At 34.8% G+C, this 15,192-nt stretch overlaps 1 protein-coding gene across 2 annotated transcripts in view; it reads left to right on the top strand.

The window, feature by feature from the left end:
* put (activin A receptor type 2 punt) overlaps positions 1 to 15,192 on the top strand; it is a 212,732-nt gene that overhangs the window by 39,476 nt on the left and 158,064 nt on the right. The window contains exons 1-2 of one of the 2 annotated variants that reach the window (XM_090393371.1): positions 2,994 to 3,082; positions 6,983 to 7,162. In XM_090393371.1, coding sequence (XP_090249497.1) covers positions 7,012 to 7,162 — 151 coding nt within the window. In that variant the 5' untranslated portion in view covers positions 2,994 to 3,082; positions 6,983 to 7,011. Of the gene's footprint in view, positions 1 to 2,993; positions 3,083 to 6,982; positions 7,163 to 15,192 lie in introns of those variants that run through there. The other variant, XM_090393363.1, reaches the window with a different exon arrangement.

Below are 15,192 nucleotides of genomic sequence, written 5' to 3'. Positions count from 1 at the left end.
CAGCATACCATATGTATTCAGTAAGGTTATTCTTCCACATTCTTTTAGATTGCCTTTAGCCTGCATAGCTAATTTCTTTGCATACTCCAGTTTAACTTTCCACATGAATATTGCGTGGAAAGCAAAATTATTCACTATTCAAATATTTGTTACTTTTCTGGCCTATGCTTTTTTTTTTTTCATCACCCCTTTCACTCTTATTCTTGCAGTATTCCTTCCACATTATCTCTTCTTATGGATTTCTTGTTTAATAAGGCTGCATATCCATTTCACTCCCACCCTATTTATTCTTCAAACTCTAGGGATACATTCAGATACTGCCTCAGTTAAGTAATTTTTCAAAGATTCCCATGCATTGTTGATATTTTTCCCATTCAGTAACCAATAGCATATGACTAAAGATAGTATTTTCTAAGTTGATCATAATTTCAAGCTTTATAGTTCTGCATGTAACCTGTTCTAATTGGAAGATCAATATAATTAGATACTTCCTTAGAAAACAAAGCATGATCGCTGTCACCATCTGGTGATAAAATAATCATATTATTAATAGATATTATTAATAGACCTCTTTTGATACTACAAAAACCTGACACTCTTTGACCTCAAGTTCCTTCTTTCACATGCTGCTTGAGAAATTTGTCTTGCAAAAACTCAATATATTCTGCTTCATTCTTATCACACAATTTCTCTTCTATTTAGTCAATGTTTAGATAATTAAAGTGACATGTATAATAGTTTGTACATGTAAAAGAATAAAAGAAAATTAATTGCTTCTAATATTTTGTCCTTTGTTATGAGGACATCATCAAAGCAAGTATAAAGTAATAGTAAAACAGCATTCATAAATTCATCTCACAGCATGCATTTACTCCTTCAGTCTCATTTGCAGCTGTATAATCAAGAATGAGAAAAAGAACATGCTGGAAAAGAAAACAACAAAGTGCTATTCTGGTACAAGAACTATCCCATAAACACTGTTTCAACTTCTTTCCCCCCCCCACTCCCACAGAATTGCATGTGCCTGGTTCCATTAACAGTGCTGTGCATAGCCAACATTCGCATGTTTATCAGGAGAGAGTTGTCTAGCTGTATGGGTTAACATGAAGTGGGGAGATTATGAGAATCATATAGCTGCAATAACTGTTTTTAGCATGCTGAAAAAATTATTTTCAGCATGCTAAAAACACTCAGGATCAGTAGGATGTTTGTGTATTGGCCTATTAACCATTATAAAGATACAAAAGATGTATCTGACCACAAAAGAACAGGTCCACTACGCTGCATTAGGACACAACAGCTTGTGAGGGCTGTGAAGGTATGCCACTGTGATAATCCTGTGAAACACAAAAAGTGATGTCACTGAAGATGAACATTTTGCAGAAAATGATGTCGTGTACTAACTGTTGACCTGAGGGTGAGAGCCTATCATTTTTTTACTGGACACTTCCTAACACCATAACTTATGCAGCAGAGGGTCATAAAATCAAAGATGATATAGATGAGAAGATTTTCACCATTAAAGAGTCATTTAACCACCAAAATGCAACCAGATGGTCGCACAGCATGTACCATAGCACCCAGGATTCAGAGAAGGGCATCACCCCCCCCCTACATCAGTGTGATGTATTGGTTTATCCAAATTTTGTGAAAATGGGGTCTAAACCTCTGCCAAAGTGTATCAAGACACTGTGCTCTTACCTGTGGTATGGCCCCTGAACAACACCTTATTTCACAGTAGGCAGTGGAGCTTTCAACAGGACTCAGCCCCTGCACAGACAAACCGAAGACCACATAACAGTTCTTGCAGAAGTATGTGCCTGACCACACATCACCATCTGATTGGTCATCTGGAAGTCCCCATCTGAATCCATTGGACTCACTTTATGTTTCCTCTATTTACAAAGATTCAGATTAATGACCAGTTCAAAATCAACAGCAAAAAATCAAAAACATAAACAACAGAACAAAACCAAAGTAAAAATGCAACATATGTCTGCAGTGTTTGTGATTATTTTTTGTTTTATATTCCTTGGCGCTGTGGGTAGAGTACAAAGTTTATGTTTTGGTCCACTGTGAACTACATTGTAAGAGCTGCTAAAAAATGAAAGTTTTACTAATATTAGTATTTAAACAGTCAATTAAAAATATCATAAAAAATGTAGAGCTGATTTGATGTCTTCCTCAGCTAAAAAATGAAGAAAATCACTTACCATTGAAGAAAAAAAATGGAAGTAATTTGACACCTCAAACCAGGTGAGCATTATTTTGATGTATGTAAAGCATTAAAGTTAACGGTAACAAATGTTGGTGTTAACTTCAACAAATGTGACCAATGTGGATAAGATAAAATATTCACGTGCAGGAATTGTTAATGCAAAAGTGTCAAGAATATCATATTCAAGGAGTGAAGTAATGGAAAAACTTTCAAGGAAGATTTGCTCTTTAGCAAATTGACCTGGCAGGATAGTGGAGAGCACAAGGAAGTGCATGAATTGGTACTACTTGGAAACTTCACCACAGATACAGTTAAAGAAACTTTAACACAGATACAAAACTGCATGTGAATATCTTTGTGATAGTGATCCTTACTGGAAACATGCCTTTTCTATCCAAAGAACTGAAACAGTATTATAACATGTTTGAATAGATTCTTTTTTCCTTAAGGAAAAGGGGCTGTCAATCCAGATAGCCCTCCACTAGGCCATCTCATTACAGTTTCTCCATTATGCAGTATTTTTATTTTTTTGTAAATGATTGTCTTATGTTATTTGTGAACATTATTTATGTAAAATAGTTATAAAATAACCATAATTCCTTATAAAAATTGCAAAATTATTAACTTGGAAAAATCAGTTTTCATATTGAAAGAACCAAATTCATTTAAATACATTATAATTTTATCTCAATTTACAAAAAGTTCACTTTATGAGCAGTGGGCTGGGAACCTAACCTCTTCAGACAATGAGGTCTTCCTGTGTATATATAATGGGAGTAAGATATACAGATAGAATGTAAGAAGTACATTTTTGAAACCAGAAAGATGAGGACAGTGGGAAACAGAATTTGAAGCTATTTGGTGGTAGGTTGAGCAACAAAACATATAAGTAATCCATTTGATGTATGTATTAAAACTTGTATATTGCCAGAATATAAAGCAGAAACTCTAAATATTCAACCAGTATTTCTGGTTGAATAAAATCTACTCTGGCTGCATTTCCAGATTTCTGATAGCTTTTATCTACTTCAGGTTTTGATTATGTATTGCTGATGGCATTTCTCTTGATTATTTTTTTCTCACTCATGTGATTTAAAAGTTTCGATGCCACATTTTTAAAGCACTCTTTTCTTATAATGTTTATAAGCTTTTCAGTAGCTAATTTGTCTTCTGTATTCTTACTAGACTTCCCACAGACTTTTTCAGCTATTTTTATACATAGCTTTCTTATATTGTTCTCTATATTTTCTCAGTGCATCTGTTGACTGACTTATGTGCTAGAAACTTCCAACAAGCTTTATTCTTTTCTAGGACTACCTTTTAACTTCTAGAATCATCTTCCTTATCTCATCTCATCTTCCTTATACCCTCTTTTACCTTGTGGTGTCGAGGGTCCATTGATCATCGGACCTCACTCCGTTTACAGGATAAGGTGGTCAGCCTTATGCCCCGGTGTATCCTATGGCCTGTAGTGTTGAGTTCTCAAGGCCAGTTTGCCTGCTTTGCGGGATGAAAAACCCTAGAATAAACTGGGGGAAAAACCCTGCTGTCCACTTCTAGAATCTAATATGTAAATCAGATTTTTTTTCTTTCCCTACAACCTGTATGCCTCCCAGATGAATTTCATTGTTTTGAAGTATGTTACTCTGAACCTCCAAGGTGTAGCTCTCGCCTCTGAAAGCCACATCTTTGATTCTTTTTCAAGCTTTTGCAGATATTTATTTTTTGTGCATATTTTATTTTCACTATGGTATTCATTCTCTACCTTCATCCTCCATGGAGTCATTCAACCGACAACATATTTATCATACTGAATCTTAAAATCCTTAACATTCCCTGCATTAACAACATATTCTGGTAATGCGTTCCACTCGTTGACAATTCTCCATATAAAAAATCTTCTCCTTTCATCCCTCTTCACCACACTCTTACATAACTTCCAGATGGCCTCTGATTCTTCCTCTTTTGCCTTTGACAATAATCTTACTGACTGTTGTCAAACTCTATTATTATCATTAAAGTATCATATTATTATTATTGTATGGGCACCTCAATGGAGTCCAAAGACTTATCTCAAGAGACCCAAACTATCCATAATCTCTCATACCTCTCCTTGAACCCATGGTCCTAGCACTGAATGGTCCTAGCACACCACTAGTCACTTGTTTTTACCTCGATTCTGTTCCTCCATACCACTTTTTTATATCTGTCCAGCAGCTATCCTCTTATCCACTTAACTAGTATCATGTCCATCCCCATTTGTTCTCATTTGTATAACAGAGTTCTATGTGGTATTATGTCAAATGCCTTTGGAAAATTCAGCAGAATCATCATGTAGCCATTTCCTTTATCCAACTCTGCTGTTACTCTGTTATAAAAGGATAGTAAATTACTAAGGCATGACCAACCCTTCACATAGCCATGTTGCTCCTCATATAGTATCATATTTTTGTCCACTCATTATCGAATTCTCTTTTTGTTTGGAAGACTAGATTTTGCACTTGATCATTCTCACACTCTCTTGCATCATGGGTGCCTCCACACAAACTCACCTGCTTATCTTAATTGCTTAAGGTTTTTCAAGTATTATTGACAATATTATCAATAAGACTTCTCTTTAAATTTATGCATATCTTTATATTTGAATATGGTGTTAGTAATGAAGAGTGCATATCTTGAACAGAAATCCATATATCAATACATGTCTGGTACTAATTTCTTAATATGTTCTTTTATTTCTCTAGCAGAGACCAGTGTTTTCTTTGTAATTTGACTTTTTTTAATTACTCAAAAAATCTCTCTTTGTAGAACCTTCTCTCGGACCATAGGCACAAAATAAATCTCATTATGGAGTTCTCAATTTTGAAATTTGCCTATTACACACTGCTTGAAATTGCCTGATATTCAAGAAGTTTATTTTCATGTTTCGTATTAATGCTACAGCTACTCCTTCCTTTTTTTTCCCTGCTCACTGTTGACCCATTATAATTATCTCACTTAGTAGAATCTCACTTGTTTTAGTCTTTTGTCTTGGTGAATGCAATACTTCATTAATTCTTCTGGCATTTGAACAGGTTTAATACTTTCTTATGTTGATGGAGCCTGTTGTCAGTTCTGCTGATGTTGAGTTCAAGTTTATTCCAGTAGCTTACCACCAGGAAATCAAAATGAATACCAAAAAAGTGTTCACTTTGGTTTCAAGATGAAAATAATGGCACCTTTATTAACTACCCAACTGACATGGCATTTCATCATGCTATAATTTGTATTTGATTTAAATAAATATAGAATACAGTTTGGTCAGCAACATCTCAATCCCAAATTGCAATCTCATCCTCATTTGCTCAGTATCAAGGTGGATATCTGCTGATAGGGTGCACTTTGAGATGATGAGGATTGGATATTGGATTCGAAGTCCTAGTTAGTTCTATACTTTCATTAAAGATTATATGGAGGTCTCCTCCTCCTCCCTCTTGACCCTTTAATCACTATTCTTTTCATTAGCTTTTCTTCCTACTCTTTCATTCCATCTTTCTCTCTCTCTCTCTCTGTTCCAACCTCCCTCACTGTCTTCCCCAAGGAAGACAGTGAGGGAGGTTGACATTCATCTATTCATGTAACTTTCAGAGCCTTTTTTTTTTTTTTTTTTGCATAGATTTAGTGGGGGGGGGTGGAATGGATGATATGGCTTCCTGTAATGAGTCCTGGGACTTCCGTGGAGGCGATAAGTAATATATAATAATAATGACATTTGATGATATTATTTTAATTCATGAAGTTGGACCACTGTATTCACTTTACAGTAATTTAAGTTGTAGCAGTGCTGTTTTATTTTGGATGTTTTGTTTGAAATTGTGTGAATTTTCATTTGTGTAACCTTTATGCTGCAGTATGAATAGTTTGCTGCATATAAGTAGTAAATTACATATACTGATTCTTGATCCAGTGAATTACTAAAAAACAATGTTGAAAAAACAATCACTTTTTTATAACAATAGAAAAATCTAAAAATATTCTGAGTAATCTAGTTTACTTTTCATCATGTGTAAAAGCTGGAAATACAGATCAACAAAAGACATTACAGTAAAAAGGCCTTTTTATTTTGGAGCGAGTTACCAGAATGCAAGATCTGTGTGAAAATTACTGAAAGAGTTCTCATTTGTGGCTGTTTAACCTTTGGCTTTTGTTTTTCTTAATAGAAAGAGGGACCTCATTATTAGCCTGAAGGATTGAGAAAAGGTAAAGTTCAGGAGTTGGGAGAGTAACTGAAAAATTTAAGTGAAATTGAACTTAAGTGTAAAGTCCACTTTTACTGAGATTTCTCCAGTCTTTCTCTTTCCTTTACTCCACTCCACATTCTTTTTTCTTTCTCTTTTGTTTCCCATTTTTCAGTCCTCATGACTCACAGTAATCCCAGCAACCAAATCCTTCTTCCTGTCCTGAGAAAAACAGCCACAAATGAGAACTCTTTCAGTAATTTTCACACAGATCTTGCATTCTGGTAACTCGCTCCAAAATAAAAAGGCCTTTTTACTGTAATGTCTTTTGTTGATCTGTATTTCCAGCTTTTACACATGATGAAAAGTAAACTAGATTACTCAGAATATTTTTAGATTTTTCTATTGTTATAAAAAAGTGATTGTTTTTTCAACATTGTTTTTTAGTAATTCACTGGATCAAGAATCAGTATATGTAATTTACTACTTATATGCAGCAAACTATTCATACTGCAGCATAATTTAAGTATCCTACTTTGTATTCTAGTTCTTTCATCTGCCCATTCTGCTGTTGCTATGCACTGTGAATATTACAATGAAACACTTTGTAGCAGAGGACTAGGTTGTGGTGGCTCAGAAGAATGCAAACCTGGAGAAAACGATAAAGGAAATCTTTGTTATATATTGTGGAAGAATAGCAGTAGTGGGTTCAGCATCCAACTAAAAGGTAATAGTATTTTGAATCACATATTCAGTAAATGTTACTTTTATAATAAAGATATTTCTATTTTGTAGAATGCTAGAATTTTTCAAATATTCTTTTTGATAAGTATTAATCTCTTGATACCTCATCATGGAGTAATGCTAACATTTGTATTGAAAATGTTCCAATGTGAGCTTTTATTTTATACTTACTTATTCAGGCTCTCTTAGAACACTATAATCCTAACGTGATCGGTTCCTTGACTTTTCTCACCAACAGTCATTCAAAATATGCTCTAGATAAGATATTCACTGCATCAGTTAAATATCAAGTTTTATGACTTGTCAGAAAATTACAAATAAATTACAGTTTAAGAAAAGAATTGTATATAATTCAGTTCTCGAAAAATGTTAACAATTGCAGCTCTGTTTTACCAGATAATACACCACTGTCCAGTGATACAAACCATAACAGAGAGAAAAATAAAAACCTGCATTTGAAGCTGATGTATCAAAACATAATGTATTTTTGTGCAATCAGCTTTATACTCGTATCCTTCTGTTGAGAAGATTTAGAACCAAATAAGTCTTAAATCATTAGTCAAGGAAGAGAAAATATGACTGGTCTTTTTAATCACTATTTCATTACCCGGAGGAAGAAGTTTAAACATTTCAAGAATACCTTCATGGCTTGTACCATTTCTTACCTAAACACAAAGAAATCCAGCATTCCACTATATATATATAAGTACTAGTTATTTGCTAATTCCATGTAGGAGGGAAAATAGAAAAACTTCCAAAAATGTTTATCTCACCAGTAAATGGGGAAATTATTCTTAAATGTATAAATTTCATTTAGAAAGAATACTCAAACAGGAACTAAGTAAGGTAGAACACTGCATGTTGGTCAAGTTTAGGGTATCTATGCACGTTAATGAAATTTTTAAAAACTGATAGTAGCTTTGAATTTAAGTGCCAAGCTCTAAATTCATTTCAATATAAATTTTTAGGGATGTTAACTTGACTATTACTATCTTATATATAGAGTATTCAGAAAGTACTCTATATATAAGAATTTTTTTTCATTTACTGCATAATTTTAATGTTAACTCCCACAAATGGTTGTATCATATGTTAATATCATAAGAGGGTTAAGGATTTATATATATATATATATATATTTTTTTATTTTATTTTATTTTTATATAATCTTGAAACCTTTCCCTAGAGATTAAATGGGACTTACATAAATAAAGAGCCAATAGGCTTCACTCTGGTGATGTAACATTATTTAAATTAAGGGGATATTAAATCCCACATTATTTCAAAGCCGAATAAGAAACTCAAAGATCGGAATCAAAGAGTTTCATGCTGAATATAGTAAACTATAAAAGTTTCAGCAGATTGTAGCGTAAGCTAAAGCACATAGTTCAACACTAGGGCAACTTGCAGCAAAGGTGTACATCGCCGGAGTGAAGCCTATTGGCCCTTTATTTAAGTAATTTATGGGTGCGACAACTCATATAGCAAAGAATATAAGTTCTTTTTGCTATAACCTGTATTATCTAGGTCTGCCTACTCACTGATGAGACCTCAATAAAGGTCGAAACCGGTCTGGGTAGTGACCTTCCACCATAATGTATAACATCATACATCTCCTAGGAGATGTGGTTTACATTATGGGAAATACTAAGAATAGTGATCAGAACTTTACCCACCTTTGCTGCGAGTTGTCCTAGTGTTGAACTATGTACTTTAACTTACGCTACAATCCGCTGAAACTTTTATAATTTACTATATTCGGCATGAAACGCTTTGATTCCAATCTTTGAGTTTCTTATCGGTTTTGAAATAATGTGGGATTTAATATCCCCTTAATTTAAATAATTAAATGGGACTTTTTCAAACCCTTTAGACAGTTGCAAACATTTATGCCCATAGGAGGATTCAAACCTATACAGCCTGTTATTTGGTACATTAACCACTTGATCAACCAGGCTGGAATTTTTTTCGTTTTATGTGAATGCCACCCACAAAATACCGAAATGTATCACTTGCTAAATCTTGCTGTAGAGGACAAATGGAACTTTTACAAGTCATTTTGAAGTCTCCAGTAGATAGAGTGATAGTCTCACACTGGGTAATGATTTTCATATATCACATAAAGACGTTCACAAACATCCCTGCTGCAGTGGCATTTAAACTCATAATGTTGGTTAGAGAATGGAATCTTTACCTACTCAGCTGACCAAGCTGCAAGAAATTACTGTTGTTGCCACCTTTTTTTCTCAGCAGTCACATTTTATACATTTTGGTATGTTTTTATATTGTAATTTGACATCTGAACATTTTGTTGACATTTTATTTTTTTAGGTGTGTTTTTCAAAAGATTAAATTCCATCTGATGGGAGACTCACTGGATAGAATTTTATGTTATTTGGTGTCCATCATCTCTATTGCAGTTTATAAAGTCATTTCAGTTTTAGTTTCACTAAGATCACTGTAATGGTAGAATTAGATAAAACAGTTCCTTATCGAGAATATTATCATGTGGGAGTACATCTTAACTTTATAGTTTAAATCAAATGAACTTAAGTACTCTATATTTTGACCTTGATATTATGGTTGCTAAGCTTATATTGTGGTTATTATGGTGGTGTTATATTTGAAGCTTAATTTCTTCAACTATGTTTTTGCCATTTATATCCAATCTATATATTAAAGTCAGTTGTGAAGTGTAGATAACAACGTTTTATACATAATTTTATTTTTTAGTTGGTTAGAATGTTTCACATTTGTATTCATAATGGTGAATTGACTTCAAAGAGCAATGTGTCATGTATCTATTCAAAGAATGAAGCTCTAGTATATAAAAATTTTAAATATTTACTGTAAACATATAAATATATACAATAGATACAATTCTGCACAAATGTTGGATAGTTTTTGACATGATGTTTAGGGCCTCCTTCAATGAGCCTAAAGACACCTAGGAGTTGCCCGTAATAATAATAATTTATCATACTTAGCTTTGAACTCATTCACAGTCATGGCATCCACAACAGACCTGGCAACCTATTCACTCAACCATTCTCGAGACAAAATATCTAGTCCTGACTAAATAGACACACGTAAAACCTATTACTATGGTTTTATGTGTGTTTATTTAATCGTGAATTCTCTACAGGTTTCTTTATATAATCAAATATCTTGTCCTGACACCCTTGCTAACTAAACTCTTACCAAGTTTCCATGAATGGTCCCTAGTTCTCCTACCACCAGACATGGTCTGAAAAATTTCCTCTGTATTAATCTGGTAAAAACTCTTTAGTAATCTGTGCCTCAGTCATCAACAACTTTTTTCAGTCCACTGCTGAATGAATGCCTCTTCATGCTTCTTCCATTTTAACCAGTCTTTGTGTAAAAATGTACAAGACTGGTCTCAATCATATCACCCCTTTTCTGCATGTTGACTAATTTCTGTAACCCACAATTCTTCAACCTGTTCTCATAATGTTCATGCCATAGACCTGCTACCATCTTGGTCACTTGTCTCTGGATCCTTTCTACCTCCTCCTCATCCCCAAAAACCAAGGTGACCAGATCTGTGCACAGTAGTCAAGATGGAGGTCTTGCCAAGGCCCTATAAAAAGGTTATAATAACTTGCTTGTCTCTGCTCGTCAGGGTATTCTTCAGTAACCAAGTAATCTGATGAATTGCTTTATCCACTTTTATAATGTGTCCTCTAAACTTTTAACTCCCTATCTGCTAAAACCCCCAAATCTCTGGCTTCATTTGTTTCCTGGAGTACAGTTCCACCAATGTGAACATCTGGTGAACTTTTTCATCCCAAAATGTATTACCTTACACTTTGCCACGTTAAACTGACATCCATTCTCCTTTGCCCACACTCTGTCTGTCCAAATCATCCTGCAAAATTTTAAAATCATCTTTATTAACTATTGCTCTACCATTTTGAATCTTCAGCAAACAACTGAATAGTTTCTCTCAGATCCTTTCCTATATGTACAAATTAAGTAGTAGCAGCCCAAGAACAGAGCCCTGTGGCACACCATGAGCTGGACTCTACTCCTGAATAAACTAGTCTCTGATATCTCTCCATCAACCAACCATCTCTCCAACCATCCTCTTAACCACTCCACCAACTTTATATCCATCCCTATGTTCTGCAATTTATTAATTAGAATTCCATGCAGTATCCTATTAAAATGCTATATCATATTAAAAATAAGGATATTAGGAAAGAACTTGACATTGTCAGCATCCAGGAATGCGTTAGCAGAGCTAATCTCAGGTGGTATGGTCACTTAAACAGAATGGGAGAGGAAAGATTAAGTGTTCTCTGCCAGGTTGGCAGAAAAAAGACTTAGAGTAAGACCAAGATATAGGTGGATTGATACGGAAAAAAGTGTCTTAGACGATAGAAATATAAGATCTGATAATGTTGGAATCTTGACAGGTAACAGACTGATTTGGAGGAAAATTTGTAGATAGGAGGTTTGTAATGACGTAAATTTTTCATGTAGTACTATCATATCCTGTATGTCCTTTGAGGGTACATAGCAGGAATTTGATGATTCAGTATTCTGTCAAAATCCTTTGCATTTGACTCAGATGTTACTGTAATATAAAACGAGCAAGTCTAGATGTTAGGACTAGATTACTGAGGCATAACTTACCCTTCATAAAACCATGTTGCCCCCCCCCCTTTAGTGTCTGCTTTCTTTCTATTTATTCCTGTATTTTTCCCTTGACCAATTTCTCCAGCACCTTGACTACGACTCCTGATATATGCTGATTTGTTGTTAATTTGCTACATCTGCCTTGGAGCCTCTGTAGCTCAGTAGTATAGATGAAGCCCTTTGGCTGGAAAGACCTGGGTTCAATTCCTGTCTAAGAATGTGAGGAACCTTTATCTGGGCTCTTTTGACTAAAGATAAGTTAGCTAGTCTCATGCAGAGGTGGGGAGGGGTTCACCCTAAAACTCAGGTTTTTCATCCCCCAGAATAGGCAAACAGTTAAACCAGCCCTGTAACACTTTTACCATCATAAAAAATCCCCCCCCCCCCAACACCAGACTCTGAGACAATCCAGTTGGGGTTTCCCATAGTCGCATAATCATAGCAGACCCTGCACCAAAGTGGGATAAAAGCGCTATAAACAGGGAAAAGTCTTGGAGCCTTCTTTATGCACTGGAACTATTTTCCTCTTTTTCCATCCCCTTGGGACTAACTCATAGCCAAGACTTAACAATGTGGTCAAAGGCTGAGAATGAATGCTATTAAGGAAGGGTGAGTGCTAGCTTTTTTCTCTCATAGGGCGGTGCATGATTGGAATGGATTGCAATTGGATGTTGTGAGCGCAAGCAGTGTGAATGTATTCAAGAATAAGTATGTGGCCTCCCTTGATGAGTCCCTAACTCCCTGGAGGTGTCTCTTAATAATAATATCAATGACTATAGCTTGAAATGGTCTAACTTATTTTGGAAAGGGTTGTAGAGGTGACTCATCTCTAAAAGTAGATCTAGTTTGACATAAGTGACAGGATCCACGTGAATTAATATCACTTCTCATACCTTTCCAAAAATACCTATCTTTAATTCTCTGCCAGGTTCTCTCAAATCCTTTCGATGACCAGCTAAATTAGAATGATAAAAGGTATACAGAATCCAACATTTCATTACAACCGGAACTGAATTTCTTACTTTTATTTTATCCTCATCCATTTGCCTTGATAGAAGTAAACCATCCTCATCTAAATAGAACATTTGAAGGAAAGAGAATTTCTCAAGAACAGATTCAGTCACCTCTTTTAACTTTTTCATACACATTTTTCAAAATGAGATGTTATGTCAGATCTTCAACCATAAGAGATTTTTCCCAATTCTGATAGGTGATTTACCCGTAATTATATTCATTTCATCTTACCAAGAGTTATCATTTTATTGTATAAGACCCTGATCAGACCACACTTAGACTATTGTTCTCAAATTTGGTCCCTGCCCAGGATTTGAAGGGGATAAATTAACTGTGGAAAGGGTGCAGAGGCAGATAACAAAGATGATTTCAGGAGTGTACAGTGTTAATTATGAGAATCAGCTGAGGGAATGTGGGCTGTAGAGTTTGGTGGATAGATGAAGGAGAGGTGATATGATCGTTGTAGGGTGGACACCGGGGAGTTCTTTCACTTGGTGGAGCAACGGGAAGGAGCGATGACAAGGAGGGGCCATCCCTGGAAAGCACGAAAGAAAGCTGTAAGCAAGAGGGTGAGGAGTGGTTTCTTTGCATGGAGGATAGTGGAACTGTGGAATGCATTGCCTAATAGAGTGGTGATAGCAAAAATGGTCAATGAGTTCAAGGAGTTGTATGATAGACTTTGTGTTTTCCTAGGATGACTTCCCGTGATGAGTCCTTGACTCCATGGAGGCCTGGATAATAATATTAATCTGTCTTAGTATGCCATTTATATCAGATTGAATAGGAATTATTCCTACTTTGCTAACTTTATGACCTCAATATTCAATTTCCTTTAAAAAGAACTAACATTTTAAACACTCTAATGATAAATTAGCTTTAATGATGAAATATCTTATTACAAGTTCATTCTAATCTACAACGAACTCGTAATAAGATATTTTCTATTGGGTGTTAGTTTCTTTGAGTATATAAACATGTCATCTTGGAAACAGATAACTACTTTACCTAGCATATCTGATAGAACAGACTACATTAATGACTGAAAACACATGGCTGAGTTTCTAGCTACTTGAAGAAGATGACATAATTGATACTTCTCCGTCTTGTTGTGAAGCCAAAGTATTTTCTATTCTACTCCTGCTAAGCCAGTTAATAACTTCAGGGTTTTTTTTTGTTTTTTTTTTTCATAAAGAAAAATCAGTGGGTTTGCAATTTTATTAATTTCTCTTAGAATAAAGGGACTATTCCATTTTGATTTACATTGCTCTATAATTTCTGTCTTTTCATACTCATGTAGCAATAGTTGAAAATGCTCCACTGGAGTTTGATACTGTTTTACATAGATAGATAGATAGATGTCTGAGTAGTAAGTTGTACAGAATGCTCAACTGGATTAGTACAAGACATGTACACAATATCTTCAGTAAAAAAATTAGGGAATAATTCAAAAGCAGGTTCAAAAAAATGTGTTACTATTATTAGTTTCTTTTTTCTTGGCTATAGTTGCCAACTTTATTGCATTTTCTAGTAGGCTTCCTTTTATTTTCTCTAAATCTTTTTCATCCATTTATTACTTCAATTTCAAGCAGTATCTTGTTTGGCATCGAAAACTTCAGAGTACAAATCTAAATTTTGCATCTTGCGAACAGATTGCTTCTTTAGACTGTATTCCAATCCACACATTACATTCCACGAAATTACAGGGACAAACCAATATCTTTTCAGGAAATCAAGACCAAGAATAATCTGTATTTCAATTAGAAGTCTCTGGAATAACAATATCAATTCATGAGAAAATTTCAGAGTAAAACATAAAATGTACATCATTCTTTCTAAAAGTAGACATTTCATTATTAATATAATTAATGGCTATTTAGCCTGTTTTTGTTTAGGAGTGTCCCTTATATTTAATACATTGGCTAACATAACTCAAAAAGGGGGTATATATATATTTTATGGCATTATGGGCGAGTATAGAAAGCAATTATGGCAGAATAAAAAATGTGGAAAAATTTGTACATACCTTGTTTTTGGTGTAAAGATGCCTTCTAAATCCAAGCTCTTGCTGAAAGGTTGTATGTAAACGGGGGGGGGGGGGGAGAACATGGGGATGTGTTTGAGACACAGGAAATAAGTTTGGAAACCCGGGTTACTATTAATAATATATATATATAAATATATATATATATTATTTTGTTGTGGGGAGAGGGGGGGGAAACGAAGGGGAAGGGTATCCTTATGTGGAAACTGGGGCAAGGGTTTACGGGGTGTGGACTGTTTCGGTCATCGTTTGACCATCATCGGAACTTTGTGGGAATGACTGTAGTGCTATGTCAA

The sequence above is a fragment of the Typopeltis vanoorti genome, chromosome 1 (genome assembly GCF_054136105.1).
Source record: "Typopeltis vanoorti isolate ZY-2024b chromosome 1, IOZ_Tvanoo_1.0, whole genome shotgun sequence".
In the NCBI taxonomy this organism is placed as follows: domain Eukaryota; kingdom Metazoa; phylum Arthropoda; class Arachnida; order Uropygi; family Thelyphonidae; genus Typopeltis; species Typopeltis vanoorti.
Note: the sequence above shows the minus strand (reverse complement) of the source record. Positions and strands in the feature narration are given on the sequence as shown.